At 41.9% G+C, this 24215-nt stretch overlaps 1 protein-coding gene across 2 annotated transcripts; it reads left to right on the forward strand.

The window, feature by feature from the left end:
• Positions 1-4633: 4633 nt before the first annotated feature.
• Positions 4634-22409, forward strand: PRSS23 (serine protease 23). 2 transcript variants are annotated; one of them, XM_001175323.5, is made up of 2 exons: positions 4634-4759; positions 20867-22409. In XM_001175323.5, the coding sequence occupies exon 2, from the start codon at positions 20880-20882 to the stop codon at positions 22029-22031; it is 1152 nt and encodes a 383-aa protein (XP_001175323.1). In that variant the 5' UTR covers positions 4634-4759; positions 20867-20879; the 3' UTR covers positions 22032-22409. The 2 variants fall into 2 exon arrangements, with proteins under 2 accessions (XP_001175323.1, XP_508909.3); XM_508909.6 differs by lacking the exon at positions 4634-4759 and adding an exon at positions 13759-13892.
• Positions 22410-24215: the final 1806 nt, after the last annotated feature.

Consider the following 24215-nt stretch of genomic DNA (forward strand, 5'->3'; position numbering starts at 1 on the left):
GCCACCACGCCTGGCTAATTTTTGTATTTTTAGTAGAGATGGAGTTTCAACATGTTGGCTAGGCTGGTCTCAAACTCCTGACCTCAAAAGATCTGCCCGCCTTGGCCTCCCAAAGTGCTGGGATTACAGGCGTGAGCCACTGTGCCCAGCCTAATTTACTTCTCTATTTAGGCAAGTCAAGTTTGGGTGACTTTTTTTTTATCACTTCCTAACGAAAGGTCCCTGATTCCCCCATTTCCCCAACTCTTTTTTATATAAATTACCAAGACCTAAGGTTTCTCCCTCCAGAATATCACATATCCATTATGTCATCTCCATCTCAATGTCCATAATCTAGTTTGGGTTCTCATGAACTCTTGCTTGAATGTGCAAACTCTTAGTTTGTCTCTCAGCCTTCACTTTCTCCCCTTGCACTTACCTTTCCAGAAGCTGCCCGATTAATCCTTATAAAGCACAGATATTATGAAGGCACACTGCCCAAAAGCTTTCGCTGACTTCCATTGCCTACCGAATAAAGTTCAAATTCCTGAGTCCGATATTTCAGCCCTTCTATATTCTACCTGCAATCTTTACCTTTCCAACTTTTGTATTTTGCTGCATCTCTCATGTAATTTATACTCAAGGATTATGCTTTCCAGTTGGGTATTCAAATTTTTGAAGCAAGTTTGATATACGTGAACAGATGAACTTGCTATTTCCATATCCAAATCTAACAGCTTCTAATTCAAGTGACACCTTGTCCATGAAGCCTTCCCTAACACCACAGCTGAAAACTGTCTCCACCCTCTGAGCAGTTACAGCCCTTTGTCCCTTCATTACTGAGCTATTACTTCCTCTTATCTTCCTACATTTTATTATAGCAGCTTTATCTAGTCTGCTTTCTAGAATTTTTAACTACTAGATAGTCACTGTCCTTTCAGCAGGGTCTGTTTCAGATTTACTTTTTTGTGTACCCCATCACCTCCTCCCATGGTAATATTCCATACATGTTTACTGAGTTGGTATAAATGAAGGGATGAGAAAGGTGTATAATAGCTTCTTAGAAAACTTACTTTTTGATGACTACTTTAACTTATAAATAACCAATCATTGACCTATCCTAATTTATATATAGATTTCCTGTTGAAGTTCATCCGGACGCTTGAAAATTGGCTTTTTAAATACTAAATTTCATACTTTCCCCCTATTTTACACTATTAATCTGCCAGCACAAAAGTAAAATTTAGGTAAATCTTTGGCAAAACTCATACAAATTCTAAACTATCATCTTGATGAGATCAAGTACCACAGATGAGTTTAATAGAAAAAGTGTCTCATGATCAACAGCTCTCTTTGAATCATGTTAATAGAAGCAATAACATGCATTTAAGTAGTGTTACACTTTACAAAGTGTTTCTACAGACATGACTTCATTCCTGTTTCACAACAACCTGGTGAGATCAGTAGGGAGGGAATTGTTGGCCCTGTTTTACCAATAAGGAAAAGGTAAGGTCTAAGAGAGGCTACCCAATTAGCAAGTTTCCATAACTAAGTAGATGACAGAACTAGGACTAAAACCCAAGATCTCTGAACCCTAGTCCAGACCTCTTCCAATTATTCCACACCACCTACCTTAGACTAACTGAGGTAACTTCATTCCCTTTCCAGTAATAGGTTTAGCAAAGGATGTATTATGACTATTGAATTCCAGCCATTGCAATACGAGGACAGGTGTGGGGAGTGGTATAAATTTGTTGCTCCTAAGACACATAAGAAAAGCCCCCTTTTGATTGTCTCCCGGATATAATTATACATGATGTTTGCTTGTTTCTCCATCTTGTCGCAAGCCTGAGGGCTGAGCCAATGCAGAAGAGGGGGCACCAAGAGAAGCAGAGAGGGAGCCTTGAGTGCCCCTCACCTGCAGCCACCCTGACCTTGAACTTCTTGATATGTATGATTTTTCATTTCCTTATTATTTTTTAAGCTAGAATGAATTGGGATTTTCCATTACTTGCATGTAAAAGCATCTTAACAGAAACAACATAGGAAACTTTATATGAGAATTTGGGATAGAGAGTCCTGGGTTTTCATCCTCTCTCCAACACTCTGAACAGAGAATGTTACTTAACTGTTTGGAGCCTCAGGTTCTTGCCAGTAAAAAGAGGGATTCGAGCTACTACCGCTCAGGGTTATCCGGTCAAATGCAAGTAGTGGGAAGTATCTAGCACAGTATCTAGCACATGATGCTATTATTATAATGATTATAAATGATCATTATTATTAAGATGGACTCCAACTATATCAGTGCCGTAGGTACTTTTTTAAAAGTGCAAAAGTAATTTGGTGCAAAAGTATTTGCGGTTTCGGACTGTGAATTTTAAATTATTATCGCTAAGCTCAAACACATCTTTATTAATCAAAATAGGAACCATTACAGTCAACGCATTTTTGCCAACAAGTAATAAGTTTGTTTATTCCTATAGCGTAAAAATCTGTGCTTCAAGATTCGATGATCATTGGAGAGCATTTTCTGCATCCTGCTGGCTGAGGAAGCGTTTTTCCTGCAAAAGGTTGTCGAGATCCTTGAAGAAGTGGCAGTTGGTTGGTGAGAAGTCAGGTGAATATGGCGGATGAGGCAAAACTTCGTAACCCAGTTTGCTCAACTTATGGAAGCATTGGTTGTGCAATGTGCATTCGGGTGTTGTCGTGGAGAAGAACTGGGCCCCTTTCTGTTGACCGATGCAACTGTAGGCCTTTCAGTTTTTGACACATCTCATCAATTTGCTGAGCATACTTCTCAGATGTAATGGCTTCACCGGGATTCAGAAAGTTGTAGTGGATCAGACTGGCAGCAGACCACCAAACAGTGACCATGACTTTTTGGTGCAAGTTTGGCTTTGGGAAGTGCTTTGGAGCGAGAAGAATCTAGTTCCAACCACTGAGCTGGTCATCATCAGTTGTCATATGAAATCACTTTTGTCGCACATCACAATCCAATCAAGAAATGGTTTGTTGTTGTTGCATAGAATAAGATGACGCTTCAAAACAACATTTTTTTTTCTCAGCTCATGAGGCACCTATGAGTGGGTACTTATTGAGCTTTTTCACCTCTCCAATTTGCTTCAAATGCCAAACAACCATAGAATGGTAGATGTTGAGTTTTTCAGCAACTTCTCGTGTTGTTTTAAGAGGTTCAGCTTCAATGACTGCTCTCGGTTGTTGTCAACTTCTGACGGCCAGTCACTATGCTCCTTATCTTCAAGGCTCTCCCCTCCTTTGCAAAACTTCTTGAACCACCACTGCACTGTACCTTCGTTAGCAGTTCCTGAGCCAAATGTGTTGTTGATGTTGCAAATTGTCTCTGCTGCTTTACGACCCATTTTGAACTCGAATAAGAAAACTGCTCAAATTTGCTTTTTGTCTAACATCATTTTTATAGTCGAAAATAAACAGCAAGTAATAAGTCATTAGCAAAAAACATAAAGTGAGAAATGTACATTAAAGTGATATATAACATAATATTTAATAATGTATTCCAGTATCAAATGGCAAATTTCAACAATGCAAAAATTGCAGTAACTTTTGCACCAACCTATACTATTTAAAACTATAACTTTACACAAAACCATTTTATAGCTAACTCATCCTTTCTTTTCTTGTCAGGTAGGGATCAGAATAAATGCAAAGGTTGACAGCTATCACGCTTAGATCAAGAATACCCAATCTCTGAGTGAACTTCATTTCCCTGAAGCTTGGAGATCGTTGGGCAGAGGATGAAAGAGTTGATAATAAAATTACAGATTGTAGTTGGGGTTGGGGGACTGCTACCAAGACTGGAATTTGCCTTGAAGTCAGCAATCAACCCTTCAAAGCTAGGCTAACAAATCAAAGGCTTGTCATGTATTTGTTTTAAGTTTTCCTGCAGGAAGGTTTTTAAGGATTTAAGAGTTCAATTTTATTACACTGAGAGAGGGAGAGAGAGATTGCTATCTCTTGTCCTGAAAGAGCAAATAGCTTGGATAACCTCATTTTCCAAAATGCTATTTATACAACTGTGAGGTCATGGTAGTTTAGGTAGTTTAGACTTCCTGGGTCTTCCTGGATTGTAGCCAAGTGACTTTTTCATTTTCACATTACAAGGAAAATTGTCATGTCATCTTGGAGTGGTGTCACATTGCTGGGAAGAGCCCATTTTTATTGGCAGCATGATCCTCAAACCACTGTATTACCTATCACCCTGATGTTTGATGGAGTGGACCCACTTCTTGTCTGGAGAGTCTGTCCTCACCCTGACTTCACACAATTCCCCAAACAGCACCTCTGCCAGCCTTGAGTAGAGACTAAATATCTGTGTGCTCCAGGAAAAGCCAGAGGACTCAAGATTGGCCCACTAAGAAAGTGTGAGGCTTGTGGGTGTAGTGACATCAGAGCCATTTATTAACAGTTTGGGTTTATGTCTTGATTTCCCAGGGGCAGGGACAACAATGTGAGCAACTACTTACAGATCCCACAGGATCAAGGGGCTTTTTCCCACTAATTTTAGTCTGCCGGAAACCCGGATAAAAAAGTCACTCCTCTTTGAAGGAAGTCCCTACCTGCAGCTGCTGGTGTCAGTACTGGAATCTCATCCCAGTGTGACCTTCATTGCCTCTGTCAGTGTGACAGGTTCCACAGAGCTGTCACCCTGCAAACTCACCCTTCCTCCAGGAGCACAGGCGCAGAGCTGCAGTGGAGGGTACCTGTGTGGCTTCCTTGTCTGACACAGATTTGCCTTCATGTGGTAAGTCCCACCTCACTCCCCCAGTTCCCAGGAAAGGGCTTTCTTAAACCAGCACAGCCCTGGAAGGGCCTCTCTTGTTTCAGGTGGGAGAACCAGCCCTTGTGGCATTCTGCAGGGCTTTGAAGTGAAAAGAACACATGGATGATTATTCTTGTGGTTTCCCTAATCTGTGTGCTGAGGGCAGAAGGAGCCAGGTGATCCTGTGTTTGAAATAAAACAGGTTACTCTTCTGAAAAAGGAGGAAGCAATTTGCTTCTGTAAGTACAAATCCTCCTGCTGAACCCCTGGGCCAGCCACCTCTAGCTGGCTTTCAAATGTGACAAATTGGTGCCATTTCCAGTGATGGCTGTGAGGCACTTTTCACAAGCTCACTTGTTTTTCAGCAGCTCTCACCTCCACAAAGAGACAAAGGAAAACCTAGAGGCCTAGACTGTGGGGAAGAAGTGCCAGAACAATCTGCTGAAAGTTAAAAATAAGTCTTAAAGTCAGCTCACTGCTGTCTGTTTTCCAAGGTCAGACTGACTGATGATTTTAGTCAAAACAGCCGAACTAGCTTCCCTGTGACCTCTGTTCAAGGTGGCTACCCGTGGCACACCTGATGGCATTCATTCATGGCCCTACTGCTCAGAGGGCCTATGCTGCATGTGTAAGAGCTGAAAAATAAGCAATGCATGACATCTTCCTCAATCAGCTTTTATACCAGTAGCTATTCACAGGATTCTTATGAGTAGCTAAAATAATTTGAGAATCAGGCTCTGTGCGATATGTTAATATTTGGATACATCTTCTAATGAAATCCCTATAATCTCCTTACAGCCCTGTGAGGAGGGTACTGGTCACTACCCCTATTTTGAAGCAGGCTTTCCCAGTGTGCTGATTATTTTCTGTCTGCCTCTCTCCCATGAGTTCTCCACCCTTCACTACCCTGCACTGTGCTCAGAAGGCTGGTCCTTATAGACAGCACAACCTGACTCCCTTGTGAGCTGACTTTGGTAGGCCTCGGGAGATCAGAGTAGGAAGAGGTCAGGGTGCTTCTTTCCAACTTCCTCCGTCCTTGGGGAGCCATTTCTTGCAGCAGCTGCAACTCTCCATGGACTACTGGGCAATTGGAAGCAGGCTTCCCTCCAAGGTGCTCATACTCACTGGGCTCTGGGACAGCATTTTCTCCTTTCTGCCTCCTGCCCAGATGAGTGATGGCTTCCCACTGCTGCTAGACCCTGGATGCCTCTCTGGCTTGTTTGTTCCCTCTACCCTGTCTTCACCTCCATAAGTAGCCACTTCATTAAAGTATCATCATTTGAACCAATGTGCTATTGCCAAGACCCTGAATAACACACCCAGCCCAAAAAGGTGCAGGCCAGAGATGCAAACTCATGGTATTCAACAGTAGGGGAGGAGAAACATAAGCTGAAAATAAAACGAATAAAATTACAAGAGCTATGAGAAAGTTATAGAAGGTGTTATGGGAAATCAAAGGCCAACAAAAATACTTTGTAGAAGATGTAACATTGTGTTAGGCCTTTGAAAAATGGACAGAATGTAGACAGATGGATATGAAAGAGTTTCAGATATGAACAAAGACAGCAAGGCAAAAAAAAGCACAGAGCACATCTTGGGAACAGAAGTGGTTCAATTGTAGAAGTGGGGTAAACTTATGGATGATGTTTTTCAAACTCCATTCTTTTTTTGAGACAGGGTCTCACTTTGTCATCCAGGCTGAAACGCAGTGGTACAGTCACAGCTCACTGCAACCTTGACCTCCCAGGCTCAAGCCCCCCAGATAGCTGGGACTACAAGCACACGCCACTAGGCTCAGCTAATTTTTGTATTTTTTTGTAGAGATGGGATTTCACCATGTTGCCCAGGCTGGTCTTGAGCTCCTGAGCTCAAATTCTGTTCTTTAGAAGGCTACTATATTATGAACTGTTACTTCTGTATTGAAAAAAGGATTCCGTGGTCAAATAAGATTGGGTACCTTTGAAATAAACGAGCTTAACTAGATTTCTTTATGCAAGACTTCTCAGTATTTGAAATGGTAATATCCATATTTAACTACCTTTTTTTACAGGCAATTTATTGACCTCTTCCAGAAGTGTGGGAGGGAATAGAGTTTGGGAAACACATATTGTCCAATAGCATTCTTTAATCCTGGGGGACTCCATGGTAGAGCAACTCAGAACACCCTGTAGTGGCCAAATTCAGAGCATACTGCAAAGAGTTCTGCAGAAAGCCAGTCAAATGTCATAAATCATGGACAAATGGCACCTAGAATGCCACCATGTAGCCATAGCGTGAGTAGTGAAATGTAATTAGCAGGCCAAGTGGAAACTGAATTTGTTATCTGACATGAACTGTAAGGAAACAACGGTAAACAGACCCTAAACGGAAGTTCAGATTAACATTCTGGAGAGTGTGAGAGCCCCAGTGGTAAAATTTCATGTACACTCACTGTGTCCTGTTCCTAGTGGCTGGCAAGCTAAATTATTTCCAATCTAATATTTTTAACCAATTAGAATTTTATTCATTAATTTAATCATTTATTAAATTAACATTAAATAAGCCTTTACAAAGAGCTAGGTTCTCTGCTAGACTATAGCAGAAAACTATAAAGACTATAAAGGAAAACAAGACAGATTTCCTACTCATAAGGAGCTCTGGACTGCTTGAGTTTCATCATGTAAATATATATAATTACAACATAAGATATAATTTTAATACAACCCTCTAAAAAACATAAGTTAAACTTACAAATCTAGCACCGAAGGGTTTGGAAGCCTTCAGAGAACAGCTGATATTTGAGCTTGAAGGATGAACAGAATTTTCCAGAAAGTAAAGGAGAAACCTCATAAAAGACCCAAATTCAAATATCCAGACCCCACACTGAACCACATGAAAGCTTACTCCTTATAAAGGAGTGAAAAGAGAATCCAACATTTATGGATAAATATAAACAAAAATTGAAAACAAAATAATTTTCCATAAAAGATTTTTAAAGTTGTAAAGATTTCAGAAAAAAAATTTCCAATATAAAATCTTCATTTTCTCTTTTGTTCTTGATCATAAGATCCAGTATGCAAGTTAGAGTAGATCAGAGAAGCCCCATGCTGGCCACTTCAAATTTGGAGACTTCAAATTTGACCAGAGAAAATGAGAAACACATAGTTATTCCAAAATGTTCCTAATATTTCAGTTTACAATAGTGCCCAGAGTATACAGGAAATTGCAAGTACTCAAGTCTATTTTTCTTTCTGATAATTTTAGATTGGCATATTCTAAGTAGGATTAGAGTAAAGCTTTTCCTTGCTGTGCAGCTCTTTTTTTCCTACCATATGTACCAATATGACAATTTAACCCTACAATAATTTTGTATGTTAAGCTTTTATATATTACACCTTCACATATTTACATTTAGAGTGCCTGACTACCTATGTTTCCAAAGACTTAAAATGAGTAATCTATACTTAACAAAAATAGAAATTTTTAGAAAGTTTTGAATGTAATACAAATATATTTGCTTTCTGTATTAAGTGCTGTAGAGATTTGAGTGGTTTATCTTGTTAGATTTGTTTTTATTACAGGAATTTTACTATGGGGGTTTTACTTTTTACAAGGAAAATTTTAAATTAAGCATTATAAGAAAAATGTGATTTTGCCCTAAAAAAAACACTGACAAATATATAAACCTTGTAATATTCATGGTTCAATAGGTAATTGTTCAATGAATGAACTGATGGTACCATAGAGGAGATTGGAGGAGGAGACAAAAAATACAACCATGGCTCTCATTTGAATCTATAATTCTTCCTGAATTCAACATTAAAACTCTCTTGCCTGTAGACCAGACTGAAGACAAGATTTGGGGGTGTCAACGGGAGTCCTGGGATACATTTTTTCTTATAAAGTCTGGATTAAACTTTTTAGCATTGATAATATAACAGTTTGATTTATTCATTTATTCATTCAACAATTTTCAAAACCATTTATTGAGCATTCCCAGTAGTAACAATAGCAGCAGTGATAGTAATGATAATAATAATTATAATAATAATACATATTGCCAATTTAGAATTTACTTTGTGCTGAGCTCGATGCTATGGGTTTTGTACTGATTATCTCACTGAATCTTTACAACACCCCTAAATCAGTCTCATTGTGCAGATGAGAAAAGTGAGGCACAGAAGGTCACGTAACTTGCCCACATTCACCCAACGAATAAATGAATTCTAAGTTGAATCCAAGTCAGTCTGACCACAGAATTTCACATCTTTCGCTACTCCGGGATCCCATGGTAGGCACCGTGGGTGCCCCAAAATTAAAAAATGATGTGGATCATCTTCCCGTAAGGATTACTATGTCATAAGCTCAAAGACTGTAACAGCAGGTTATCTAGGTTCTCTACTAACAGACAAGAAATCAAGGCCAATGAGTGTGGTGATTTACCCAAGGTCACACAGCACCTCTATGGCTAAGACACATTTAGAATGCCCCACCCTGTGTTGACTTTCATTCCAATTCTCTTTTCACTCACTACACAGAGCTGAAAACCCCCACTTACTGAGTAAACTACAAGATCCACGTAACACTTTATTATTATCAAAGAAATATGAAACCATATGGAAATGATTTTGAAATATGCCCATTTATCTCCTTAGACATAATCCTTTTTGATAACTTTCAAACTGACTTAAATTGTTGAGGCTACATATGGATCTTGGTCTCATAAAAAATAAGCACTAAAATTAAGTTGGGTTGAGGTTGAGTTTAGAGTTAGTGCTGGTCATGCCACCCTAAGCTTCCAAGTATCATTCAGTCCCATCTTGTTTCCTGCTTTGGGGTTATTTAACAGGTCATTCGTGAGTTATTACATAACTGGAACAAAAGCAAGATAGAATCAAAAGGATACTTAGAGCTGGAGTGACATCAGAAACTGATGCAACCTCCTTATTGTCAGGACGGGAAAAGGCAAGTCTGGGAAGCAATATAACACAATGGAATCCAGCAAAAGAATGGGGCAGACTGGGCAGAGGTCACAGCTGTGATCCTTTGTACTGTAGTATGGCACTGAGTACACTATTTTAAAACTTTGAACCTCAGAATCCTCATCTGCAGAATGAAGAAAATCATAGCTTCTCTATTTGTCTTAAAGATTACACATAATAAAATATACTCCACAGTACCTGGCATATAGTATGCATTCACTAAGCATAGATACAATTTAGTCCTAGTTCTGCTCCCTTAATTTATGCATTGATTTTCTCATCTATACAGTGGATATTTTTCTTCTTGTCTGTGTTACAAAGTAGTTTTGTGAACACAGTGAGGTAATGTCCAGATTTTTATGCTTTGAGCTTCAGCTCAAATTCTACCTCAAAACTTTCAGCACCTGCCAGTGTGGGAATTAATGATTCCCTCTTCCATGTTCTCTAGCTCATGTCTGTATCCTGATCCAGCTGATATCTTGCTTTCTCCTATATTTGATTTTGTTTATGTCCATTGCATACATTCCTCGAGCTGAGGGGTATTTGCTTTCTCTCCCTGACAGCCCAAATAACCTTACACAGAGTGGATGATCAGAAAATGTGTGGGCTTTGCCCTGAATGCATTTTGAACAACTCCATTGCTATGCATATAAAAAGTATTCAGGAATTACAATTATAGAGTTGAACTGAGTTCTTAAGAAGCAGTGAGGATTTCGGTTTTGGTTCCCCCGACCCCCTCCCCACTGGGGAGGGAAATGGGACCAGTACAAAAAGAAAAGCAAACCTCTAATCTTAGCATGAAGACATCTGCTGTTTACATTGGTCATTTGTCTCAGAGGTCAAAATACAGTTCTATCATCGTCCTTATGGCAATCGTGATGACAACCTAACAGCCAGGAAGTAGCCTCTCATTTTACTCTTGGTAGCTCTGAGGAACAACAAAAGCTGGTGGTGCATGTTCAAACCCTGAGCCCCCGTGGGACATCTGTAGTTAAAGAGTCCTTCCTATTAGCTCTTTGGATAGTGGGCGGTAGTCCCTGAGACCAGATGAAGGACTGTTGTGCTCTTGGGCCCTTCTGTGCCTCAGTTTTTCTCTCTGAATGATGGGAATAATCATCTTGTTCTCCATGACTCTACCTTGAAACATTGCAACTACTAGGAAAAAAATGAGCAATGAATGTCAAAGCTGACTGAGGTGGTACTGGAGGACTACACTCCGAAGCAGAGCCAAGTGTGATAAATATAACAATACCTAATATTTATTAAGGGCTTGTTCCATGTAAGAAACTCTCCTAAGCACACTATGTATATTCATTCAATTCTTAAAAGAACTCTATGAGAAAGTCCTGGTTTTACAGAGGAGGAAACTGAGATACAGAAAAGTTAAGCGAAAAGCCACACAACTAGTAAGCATCAGACCTTGGATTGGTACCCCATAGTCAGATGCCACAGGCCACTCTTAATTATGTTGCTGTATGGTCCTCCTATATGTATCTCTTTAATTTTGTGCCTAGCGCAATGTTTTCCATGTAATACGTGCTCAATATATATTTGTTGGATTGAAGTGACTCTAATACAACTTGAGCATGGTTGATAAATCTCTCCCTTCTTCCCTTCCTTCCAGCTACACCTCCAGTTCCTCTATTAAGATACTTACCTTTTAATGGTGTTTCTTCAATTGGGAGCTACAGACATTTAAAGATCCTCAATTTAATCTTTAAAATTTTTATAATAAAAGATAAACACATGCTGGATCATTGGGATGACCATCTCATGCCAAGTACTGCCTCTTGATTGCAGCACCTGTGTGTACTAGTCTTTGGCAGCAAGAGTTACCACTTCACTTGCTATGCTAATAAGAGAGAAACAGCACAAATACCTAAATAATGTATTAGAGTCAAGAGAAACCCATTGCAATGACATATGGTGTGGGCAAAGGAGATATGGTAGATGGAACGAAGGAAAGAGGTGAGAGAATTGAGTCTGCATTGGGCACCGCACACATCATGAGAGTGGCAGAGCCACAGGGAAGTCAAAGGTACTGACGCCTCAGCTGTCAGTACCATGCAATGCTGATAGTAGTCCAGGAAACGTTACTAATTTCAATTTTATTATTCTGGAAGAAAATGTTTATAAATCTGTTTTGGTTTTATTTGCGAGTTGTTCAAAAGCTGTAACATAAGTTTATATCTGGTTTTGTGTCTGTGTGTGTTTTGAGACAGGGTCTTGGTCTGTCACCCAGGTTGGAGTGCAGTGGTGATCATAGCTCATTGCAACCTCCACCTCCTGGGCTCAAGCCATCCTCCCACCTCAGCCTCCCAAATAGCTGAGACCACAGGCGTGTGCCACCACAACTGGCTAGGTTTTTTGTATTTTTTATAGAGATGGGGTTTTGCCATGTTGCCCAGGCTGGTCTCAAACTCCTAAGTTCAAGCAATCTGCCCACTTTGGTCTTCCAAAGTGCTACGATTACAGGCGTGAGCCACTGAGCCTGGCCTATGTCTCTCTATATTAACGTGACATTTTAAAAGAAAACAATTGAAGCTAAGCTAAGAAAATTTTGCCCTTAAAATGGTGGAAAATATCAGTTTCCTTTCTATTTAAGAAACACCAGGCCGGGAGCAGTGGCTCACGCGTGTAATCCTTGCTGAGAAGGGAGGATACTTGAGCCCAGGAGGTCTACGCTGCAGTGAGCTATGATCCTGCTACTGCACTCCAGAATGAGCTACAGAGGGAGTACTTGTCTTGAAAAGAAAAGAAAAGAAAAGACCACACAATAATGTGTTCAGGGCTTTCTCATTTAAAAGTAATTGCAAACACCAACGTATTAGGCATATCAGTAACACCTTGGTGTGAAATAGCACTTTAGACCTTCCCTTTCTGAGAGTAGACTTTGATAGGAGAAAGGAAAGCTAAGTAGCTTGATAGAAAGCATGGCTCAGTGCAAAATCTTGTCCTACCATTCAGTAGCTGTGTGATTTGGGGCAAGTCATAAAACCTCTCCAAACCTCCTGTTCCTTATAAAAATTAGTGTAATCTCTGCACCTTCTTCACCACAATGGCCTATATGTAAAGCTCTTGACCGAAAACGCTCAATACACAGTAATCTATATTAAATAGGAAGGCTCTAACACTAGGACCTTAAATGGCAAGGTCTCCAGCCTGGTTAGGAGAGGACTCCCCGCACACCCCCCTACCCTGGCCCCCAACCACCACCACCAAGATAACGACCGCTTGGAGTGATTCAGGGAAGCAGGCCCACTGGACAAGGAGGTGGCTCCACCAGCTGGTGCCCTGATGAAGAACTGAGGCCAGTGGGCTCCCCGGCCACCGCCGCTCAGAAGCTGCCAAGCACCCCCGGTGCTTTGGGCCCCACGCACAGCACTGAGTGCTGTAAGGAAATGCAAAGCATTGGTGGCCCTGCCATGGGAATACAGGTTTCTGTTCTTTGGAGGCACCGGAGAAACTAGGAGTTCGGTCAGCACCTTAAGGCGCTAAAAGTGTACGTGGGGGTGGGGCGCACACAGGTTCTGAACCAATTCTTCAAATTTGCCCAGGGCTCCCCATACACCAGGTGTGGCCCGCGTCCCTAGTTCTAGGCTGTTGGGGGAGGGGTCGCCTTTTGTAGGGGACCTGGCCTTTTTGCGAGCTGGCAGCGTGCTCCCAGCAGCGAAGGCCGTAGTCTCGCTCAGGAAGCCGCGCGCCAGACCCGGAGATGCGCGGTGTTCAAAGGGTGACGGCGCGCGGGTCCCGGGCAGGAGAGCCCTCCAGAGCCGGTGCTGCCTGGCGCCGAGAGGCCCGGACTGGCTAGTGCTGCTGCGCCACCGGGGCCCACCTGCGCAGGGACGCTCGGCCTCAGGCCCTCTGGGCTGCTCCACCCTGCTCCGGCCGCAGGCGAGCGGCGAGGGGAGGGGGGCACGGTTTATGTGCAGTGGGGCGGGCGGCGGCCGCGCGGCTTCCCCGAGGCCGGAGGCGGGGCGGGCGGGCCGCGGGTGGCGCGGGGGGCGGACCCGCCAGCTGCCTGCGCTGCTCGCCAACTTGCTCGCACTCGGCTGTGCGGCGGGGCAGGCATGGGAGCCGCGCGCTCTCTCCCGGCGCCCACACCTGTCTGAGCGGCGCAGCGAGCCGCGGCCCGGGCGGGCTGCTCGGCGCGGGTGAGTGCGGGCACCGACTGGGGCATCCGCCCGGGCGCGGGAGAGGCGAGGCGCCGGGAGGAGCGGGACAAAGGGCCGGGTATGCGCGGGGTAGGGTAACTGCGGGCTGCCGGAGGCACCGCAGGACTTCGCCAGGGCAGTCCTCGGGGTTCCAGGACACGGGCTGGGGGCCTGAAGGAGCTCTGGGGAGACGACGGGGGCTGCAGGTCATTTGGATTCATGCAGTGTCACCCATGAAACGGGTGGGGAAAGAAGATCCTGCTGTCTTGGGTGCAGGATGTTGGTTGGGAAGCAGAGAGAGCCGGCTCTCGGCAAGCTGTCCTTCGGCGGGGATGATGGCTACACCCCCATGCACCCCCCCAACACACCACCACCACTAGTTCTTTTCCTTGAGTTTTGCATATACCGGATTCCATCAAGTTCTAAATATTAATTTTTAACCCTGGGTATGTGATTGTGAACACACCTAAGCAAGCAAGAGAAGTGCAAAAGTGCAGCAAATACAGGCTGGGAAATAGAATGTTTTCTCCGGAGCCGTAGTGGTTGTCCGTGTGCGTTCCGGGGGTGCTAACCCTAGACACTACAGTCTGAACTAACAACAGTTGTTGTAAGCAAATAGTTCTTCTGCCTGTAGGCATTCATCACGAGTTAACTTTTAAATAAAAGTTTTAAAAGGAGCGGGAGAAGACTTGTTCAGATGAAGGAACACCACCACTCCCCTCCAGAATACAAATTAGGTTTGCTTTCCAGCACCTCAGGAGAAAGCAGCTGATAAAAATCCTGTTTGTTTTACTGCCCACCGGGTGACACCAGTAAGAATTAAGAAACTCAGTGTAGGTATTGGAATAGGGCTTGCTTCTCTCAGCTCCTGAAACTAAATTTGAGGGCTCCCTGTGCACTCCTTAGGAACAGGTAGGCCAATGCCAGAATCCTCATCACATGGCCATGTGAGAAAGAATTGAATTTATAGATGAAGTCAGCTGTGGTCAAAAGCCCTATGTCAAAGTAGTATCAGGATATTTATTGCATGTTGTTTCAAGATCCTACTTGTGCATGCGAGTATTTGTGACAGGTTTATAACCGTGCCTACCATGAAGTCTGTCAGGAGTGGATTGGACGTGAAGTGGGGAGAAGGAACTTAGAAAATGCCCCCCAGAAGCCACTATGTTTATTTGTGAAAGTGTTTGCACCCCATCTGCGTACGAAAAGGTTGTTTCACTTGCAGTTTTCCTAGTTAAATAAAGTCAAGCGGTAACTTGTCCTTTCCTGTGCCTGAACTGGGAAGGAAGGCTTTTTCCAAGGTGCCTAATATGGATCTCATTTTTGTAACACTGACGACTTATTCAGCTGGATGGTTAACATGGATGCATTTTCTGGTTGTAGCATAAGTGTCCATTAATGCATCTGAGAACATTTTTGTCCCCAGTCTGCAATGGTTAATAGTCTCAGGTTCTCCCAGTAACTCTCCTCATAGATCCCTTGGGATTTCATCCACCAGGCATTATTCATGCCTAACTCGCACAGACTCCAGGGAATTTGTTTCTCACGTTCTCAGTATTAGCAGGTTTTTTTGCACTCTGTTTTTGTTCTGCCAGGTTTGTCCCAGGCTCAATTTAGTTTACCTGAAATCCGATAGAGAAGAGGCTAAACTTCATTTGACCACAAGATTGTGTTTAGGGTTGCTTGGACTTGTAAGTGCCTTGTAGTTTCCTGTACAAGACTGTAATTCTTAAACGATTATGTGATTAGGTCTGTTTTGCCTTAATAGGGTCTGTGACTCAGGAAAACGAGAACAAGCCTGACTGCAGAGTATTCACAGAGCTTCGTTCATTCTTAAGCATTTGCTTTAGGATTTAGCATGATTTCACCATTCCATATCACTGACCACTGATTCCATGGAAGACCCTTTGTCATCTCTCCAAATGGTGTCCAAAACCTGTATCTTTGCAAACTTTCCTGCCGTTTCTTTCTATCATTACTGTTTATAGTGGCTGCAGGAATTCACAATTTGTACAATAGAGAATACATGACCTAAGGATTAGGTTTTCCCTCCCAGCACTTGTTTGCTATAGGAGTTAAATCATTCTCTCAAACAGTGGCCCTCTTGAGGAGACCTGTGTTGTTGCAGTTTTCAAGACTAAGGTGCCGTGCAGGAGACAGTAGTCACTGCATCCAGTCTCCAAAGAGATTGTTGTTTGCATATCTGTTAATTATGCAAAGTCCCACCACCAAGGGCCTATGAAGTGGCAGCATCCTCAAAAAGTATAAATATTTTCAGACCGTGGCTCATATTGAGTGATGGAGGGTGGACTGTGTAACCTATTTATGAATCAGATACCCAAAGCTGGAAAAGGAATCGTTTCTGTATTACTAAGCATGGTGAAAAAATATTTTCTTACCTTCATTTTCCATTCTTCCCTGCCAGTTAGGTGAAATGATGCACGGAAACACTTGGTTGGAAACCTTAAAAGATAATTTATGTATACGAGGAATCTTTATTCAGCAAAAGCTTATTCCTAGAAATGAAACGTTATAGACCTAAATTTTCTTCATCCAGACTTAGGTAAAAGGGTGAGATTTGAAAATCTTCATTCCATTTTTAAGGTGTGAGTCTTCCAGGCAGCTCTGCAAGGATAAGGTGATTCATTTATAAGGGTGAGAGAGAATTTAAAATCATGTAACTCATTAGTTACCTTTCCAGGTGTGGGATTATGAATGTTTTCATTACATCTGTTTATACCTTAGATGAGTGTTTATGTTTAAGTAAACTTAAACAGGTATAGCACAGGCTTACCCAGGGTTTATACAGATGGTAACAATAATTATTTGTCTTCTAAGGAATTACTCCATTATCATGTGAGTTGAGAAATGAATGTAAATCCACCAACCTAATTTTAAAGCATCACAGTTTTGCATCGTTTGTTGTTTTATTAATGCGGATGAGTCAGGGCAGGCTGCGAATGCCTCAGGAAAGACCCTTAATGGACAGGAGGGTTGTTTCCCCCTCAGGCTTTTCTTTGGGGCCTGTCTTAAGAGCATACACACACAGCCATCCCTCCACTCAGTTCTTGAAAGCTGCCTTCTGCTGGAGTCACAATTTGTACAATAGAGAATATATGACCTAAGGATTAGGTTTTCCCTCCCAGCACTTGTTTGCTATAGGAGTTAAATCATTCTCTCAAACAGTGGCCCTTTTGCAGACTGATCAGGGAAATCTTGTCTGCCAGATAGATGAGAAATTAGCGTGATTCATTTTCCTTTTCCTTTTCCTTTCCCCCTCCTTTGCCTCCACCCTCCATAATTCCATGAATCAATGGTCCTGAGAAGTAAATGATAGTACAGACACTGTAGTCAGCATCGTCCCTGACCTGGACTTCTGTGATTCTGGAAAATTATAATATTAGGGAATCCTGGACCTAAAGACCAGAGCTAAAAAGACCAGCTAAAGCAATCATCTGGTTGAGGATGCTATTCAGAAGAATTTCTAAAGCACCCTAAATAAACATTTGGTAAAGGACTAAGCAACTTAAGAAGCTTGTAGCTTTAATACAGACATCAGTTTAAACCCATTTAAGGGCTTGAGAGCCCACAGCTGTATCTTCTAATTTCTGATTAGATATTTTAAAAATATCTAAGCCTAATCAGTTTGAAGTAATTTGATGGGCATTAGTTTCTAAAAGTCTGCATTCGTTTCTAAATCTGAATTAAACTTTTTTAAATGCAATTTTATAACTTTTAGCGTTACATGGAAGGTTTAAGCAAGATATATAATGCTGTCAGAACAAAGTCTTATCACACAAGTTAGTAAATAGGGTTTAGTAATGTGGAGAACTTGGAAGCAGAGTTGCAAACTAATAGAAATTAGGACTTATTAAGTCTCTGAAAAATTTATTCTTCAAAGTTAAAGCTTCACACTGTCCTGTTGGGTTAGCAGTTTGTTTTTTTCTTGTAGATGGCTGGCTTCTCCTTCACTCCTGGCTAAATGAACAGAATTCAAGTTGTAAGAACTCTGAATTAGTAATATTCTATCATGCAGTAGACTCTTTAGCATTCTCTAACAGGATTCTGTGATTCATAACTGATCCCAAAGTTTCTTGAGACATAATCATTCATCATTTTGCCAAAGAATACATTTGATCCTCTATATTGAGAGGTTGGAGTAAGGCTGTGGCTCATGAAAGAGGATATCGTAACTGCCATGTTCTTCATGCACATTGAAAATATTATCTGTAGCTGATGATAATACATAGTATAATACTACCTCATCTCCTACTCTTTCTCCCCCAAGAATCGTATTTTAAAAACAGGAACACTTGGCAGGTTGGACCTCCGCATTCTGTGTTTTCTTTCTTAAGATAAGCTGAAGTAAAACTTGGCTTACCATGTGCTCAATGTAAGTCACATTAACATTCCCCACATTACTCAAAGGGAGGAGAGAATGGTGCGTTGAAGCCCAAGATACAGCCATGTGGGAGATATATGACTCCTCCTAGTCCCTGTCACATTTGGCAGGGATTCTGGTGTGAGTGGGGCATTTAGTCACCTAGACAGCAACTTATATAGAGAAAAGGCTGCTCAAGTCCTAGATAAGCCCAAGGGATGACTCCTTAGCCAGTAGGTGGGAATAATCAGAACCATGCCCCACAGATCTCCTAAAGGGTTGTCATCACCACACCCATTTCACTGCCAAGTTCTCCATTGGAGAGGAGGACTCAGCTAGCATTGGCATCCCCTTCCTAGTCCACTTAAAACCTTTAGTCTTGGCAATACTCCCAACAAGCACATACAAACACGTATGTGCACATATGCAGGCACCCCATGTTTTCAAGGATTTAAAGAAATAATTAAATGTATTTCCTTCCTACAAAAGGGCTCAGGGACCCTTCCTATTTGGAAAGATGGAGACAAGTAGAATTTCAAGGAATTAGGGAGTTCCAAGGAACTGGCTTTTCCAGGACCTTATTTCTTTCTTTTCCTATCCCTATTCTCCCTGACTGAAGTGGAAGCCAAGAGAAAAAGTCAAGCAAAAAGGTCCCAGAGGTGGGTGGGGCACACACATATGTTAGAAACACAGTGTGGATATTGGGAATGAGAATGGGCATGCTCAGCTATACTACATCAGATCATTGGGATTTTCCACTTTTATATAAAAGGGAGCAAAAGGCACCCAAAGTTGCCAGTAGATCTGTACTTTCAAACAGGAAGAGAATAAGAATAACAAAACAGTTTCTTCCTGACTTCTGCTGTGTTCCGAGAGCCTCTTGAGACCCACCCCTTCCGGGTCCTTGTTTTTGGATGCTTGGTTGTGAATGAGTTACCCTACCTGCTGAGTCAGCTTCTATTGAACCAGAAGAGTCAGAGCCACGGAGAGCCAACTGATGCTTAAACATTTATGAAAGCACTTTCAGTCTCCCTCGTTGTTGTTTTTCTTGTGGATGATTGATCTGGGCATTTAAACATACCTTGCAGTGTAAAATCCAAACTTCTTCGTTTGGTACACATAGCACTTCAGAATCTAGCTCTTGCCTGCTGCCTCCACCACTTCCTCTACTCCACCTTTGCTGAGCTAAGTGTGATTCCCCAAATTACTCACATGGTTGCATGTTGCTGTGCCCTCGCACAGACTCTTGTTTCCCTTCCCTAAGTATCCCCTTCTCTCTGTCTTATGTTATCAGACTTCTTTTCAACTTCAGCACCCATCTGAAACATCAGGTGATGCCTAGAAAATTTCTAGGCAATTTGTTCATTTAGAGGGTAAATTTAAATTACATAGCTTACTGAATGACCGAAGCATCAAGGAGGGACAGCTCCACGGTGTCACCTTTACTAGGACTCCTATTGCTTCTAAACGGTGGGTACATTTGAAAAGAACGGGTGCATTTGCCAAATAATACATTTGGTCCTCTATATTGAGAGGTTGGAGTGAGGCTGTGGCATACTTTCTCAAGCATCACTTCTCCTAGAAGGCCTCTCTCGTTCTTACTCCCACAATTGGCCTCAAGCTGTTTCTCTGAGCTACCGCATCATCCATGTACATCATTGTCATTAGCGTCAGCATGCAACATTCATCACTTTTCCGTTAATACAAGCATCCATTTAACAAATCTTTGTCGAGTGCTAGCACAGGCCCAAATTTAAGAGATTTAGTTGGTAATACAGATATAAACAACTGAAAAAGTAACCAATGGTAACAGTTCATAGTGTTATAGCTGATGCAATATTAGAGCTTTAGATATTGACAAAGATCCTGGTAGTGTACAACATAATCCAAAGGAAGAAGGAATATTTTATTAGAAGCCTAGCCACTCTGGAACTCAATATATATAATAGTAAAGGTTGTTGTAAATTCAAAGCAAAAAACAAAACAAAACAAAAAATCTCATACCCTTTCTCGAGTGCACCATCATTTAAAAACCACAGGAGTGGTGGTAATTGTGACACTGTGGAGCTGTCCTTCTTTGATGTCTCAGTCACTCAGTAAGCCATGTAATTTAAATTGACCCTCTGAGTGACCAAGTTGCTCTGAAAATTTTCCAAGTACATGTTACAATGAGAATGAGAGAAGGAGGAGGGAAAGGCGGGGGCATCATGAAGGTAGAAGAGGAGGAGGTTTAGAATCAAGCACAAAGAGGGCTCAAAATTACGTGGAAATTGGGGCTGGTCAGTCAATTAGCCAGGGGACTAATGACTTTATGCATGCTACTCTGCAGTCTACCATCATTAGGGACATCTTAAACATAGAAAGGAAGGAACACCCAATTTCACTTCAGGCACCCAGCCACAGGAACGTTCCTAAGGTTGAGCCTTTGCGTTGAAAGTGAGACCGTTATCTAAGGATTCCTCTCCACACCCTGATTCCTGAGGAGGGTTCAAAGACTCAGAAACAATGACAGGCCTGCTGCTGAGCTTTGCTGTCTGCAGTAAATGAACGTTCAGCCCTTGCCCTCCTGACCTGCTTGTCTTTGTTTCTACAGAACAGTGCTCGGCATGGCAGGGATTCCAGGGCTCCTCTTCCTTCTCTTCTTTCTGCTCTGTGCTGTTGGGCAAGTGAGCCCTTACAGTGCCCCCTGGAAACCCACTTGGCCTGCATACCGCCTCCCTGTCGTCTTGCCCCAGTCTACCCTCAATTTAGCCAAGCCAGACTTTGGAGCCGAAGCCAAATTGGAAGTATCTTCTTCATGTGGACCCCAGTGTCATAAGGGAACTCCACTGCCCACTTACGAAGAGGCCAAGCAATATCTGTCTTATGAAACGCTCTATGCCAATGGCAGCCGCACAGAGACGCAGGTGGGCATCTACATCCTCAGCAGTAGTGGAGATGGGGCCCAACACCGAGACTCAGGGTCTTCAGGAAAGTCTCGAAGGAAGCGGCAGATTTATGGCTATGACAGCAGGTTCAGCATTTTTGGGAAGGACTTCCTGCTCAACTACCCTTTCTCAACATCAGTGAAGTTATCCACGGGCTGCACCGGCACCCTGGTGGCAGAGAAGCATGTCCTCACAGCTGCCCACTGCATACATGATGGAAAAACCTATGTGAAAGGAACCCAGAAGCTTCGAGTGGGCTTCCTAAAGCCCAAGTTTAAAGATGGTGGTCGAGGGGCCAACGACTCCACTTCAGCCATGCCCGAGAAGATGAAATTTCAGTGGATCCGGGTGAAACGCACCCATGTGCCCAAGGGTTGGATCAAGGGCAATGCCAATGACATCGGCATGGATTATGATTATGCTCTCCTGGAACTCAAAAAGCCCCACAAGAGAAAATTTATGAAGATTGGGGTGAGCCCTCCTGCTAAGCAGCTGCCAGGGGGCAGAATTCACTTCTCTGGTTATGACAATGACCGACCAGGCAATTTGGTGTATCGCTTCTGTGACGTCAAAGACGAGACCTATGACTTGCTGTACCAGCAATGCGATGCCCAGCCAGGGGCCAGCGGGTCTGGGGTCTATGTGAGGATGTGGAAGAGACAGCAGCAGAAGTGGGAGCGAAAAATTATTGGCATTTTTTCAGGGCACCAGTGGGTGGACATGAATGGTTCCCCACAGGATTTCAACGTGGCTGTCAGAATCACTCCTCTCAAATATGCCCAGATTTGCTATTGGATTAAAGGAAACTACCTGGATTGTAGGGAGGGGTGACACAGTGTTCCCTCCTGGCAGCACGTAAGGGTCTTCATGTACTTATTTTAGGAGAGGCCAAATTGTTTTTTGTCATTGGCGTGCACACGTGTGTGTGTGTGTGTGTGTGTGTGTGTAAGGTGTCATATAATCTTTTACCTATTTCTTACAATTGCAAGATGACTGGCTTTACTATTTGAAAACTGGTTTGTGTATCATATCATATATCATTTAAGCAGTTTGAAGGCATACTTTTGCATAGAAATAAAAAAAATACTGATTTGGGGCAATGAGGAATATTTGACAATTAAGTTAATCTTCACGTTTTTGGAAACTTTGATTTTTATTTCATCTGAACTTGTTTCAAAGATTTATATTAAATATTTGGCATACAAGAGATATGAATTCTTATATGTGTGCATGTGTGTTTTCTTCTGAGATTCATCTTGGTGGTGGGTTTTTTTGTTTTTTTAATTCAGTGCCTGATCATTAATGCTTCCATAAGGTAGTGTTCCCATTTAGGAACTTTGACAGCATTTGTTAGGCAGAATATTTTGGATTTGGAGGCATTTGCACAGTAGTCTTTGAACAGTAAAACGATGTGTTGACTATACTGATACACATATTAAACTATACCTTATAGTAAACCAGTATCCCAAGCTGCTTTTAGTTCCAAAAATAGTTTCTTTTCCAAAGGCTGTTGCTCTACTTTGTAGGAAGTCTTTGCATATGGCCCTCCCAACTTTAAAGTCATACCAGAGTGGTCAAGAGTGTTTATCCCAACCCTTCCATTTAACAGGATTTCACTCACATTTGTGGAACTAGCTATTTTTCAGAAGACAATAATCAGGGCTTAATTAGAACAGGCTGTATTTCCTCCCAGCAAACAGTTGTGGTCACACTAAAAACAATCATAGCATTTTACCCCTGGATTATAGCACATCTCATGTTTTATCATTTGGATGGAGTAATTTAAAATGAATTAAATTCCAGAGAACAATGGAAGCATTGCCTGGCAGATGTCACAACAGAATAACCACTTGTTTGGAGCCTGGCACAGTCCTCCAGCCTGATCAAAAATTATTCTGCATAGTTTTCAGTGTGCTTTCTGGGAGCTATGTACTTCTTCAATTTGGAAACTTTTCTCTCTCATTTATAGTGAAAATACTTGGAAGTTACTTTAAGAAAACCAGTGTGGCCTTTTTCCCACTAGCTTTAAAAGGGCCCCTTTTGCTGGAATGCTCTAGGTTATAGATAAACAATTAGATATAATAGCAAAAATGAAAATTGGAAGAATGCAAAATGGATCAGAATCATGCCTTCCAATAAAGGCCTTTACAAATGTTTTATCAATACGATTATCAAATCACAGCATATACAGAAAAGACTTGGACTTATTGTATGTTTTTATTTTATGGCTCTCGGCCTAAGCACTTCTTTCTAAATGTATCAGGGAGAAAAAAGCAAATGGACTACAAGCACGTGTTTGCTGTGCTTGCACCCCAGGTAAACCTGCATTGTAGCAATTTGTAAGGATATTCAGATGGAGCACTGTCACTTAGACATTCTCTGGGGGATTTTTTGCTTGTCTTTCTTGAGCTTTTTGGAAAGATAATTCTGATAAGGCACTCAAGAAACGTACAACCACAGTGCTTTCTTCAAATCATATGAGAAATACTATGCATAGCAAGGAGATGCAGAGCTGCCAGGAAAATTCTGAGTTCCGGCACAGTTTTCTTTGGAATCTAACAGGAATCTAGCCTGAGGAAGAAGGGAGGTCTCCATTTCTATGTCTGGTATTTGGGGGTTTTGTTTGTTTTTGCTTTAGCTTGGTGAAAAAAAGTTCACTGAACACCAAGACCAGAATGGATTTTTAAAAAAAAATAGATGTTCCTTTTGTGAAGCACCTTGATTCCTTGATTTTGATTTTTTGCAAAGTTAGACAATGGCACAAAGTCAAAATGAAATCAATGTTTAGTTCACAGGTAGATGTAATTTACTAAAGAATGATACACCCATATGCTATATACAGCTTAACTCACAGAACTGTAAAAGAAAATTATAAAATAATTCAACATGTCCATCTTTTTAGTGTTAATAAAAGAAAGCATGGTATTAAACTATCATAGCAGTAGACAGAAAAAGAAAAAAGGACTCATGGCATTATTAATATAATTAGTGCTTTACATGTATTAGTTATACATA

This window comes from Pan troglodytes, chromosome 9 (genome assembly GCF_028858775.2).
Source record: "Pan troglodytes isolate AG18354 chromosome 9, NHGRI_mPanTro3-v2.0_pri, whole genome shotgun sequence".
In the NCBI taxonomy this organism is placed as follows: Eukaryota; Metazoa; Chordata; class Mammalia; order Primates; family Hominidae; genus Pan; species Pan troglodytes.

Excerpts from the sequence above, each read along its gene's own strand:
- PRSS23 (XM_001175323.5), top strand. The coding sequence starts at position 20,880 with ATGGCAGGGATTCCAGGGCTCCTCTTCCTTCTCTTCTTTCTGCTCTGT.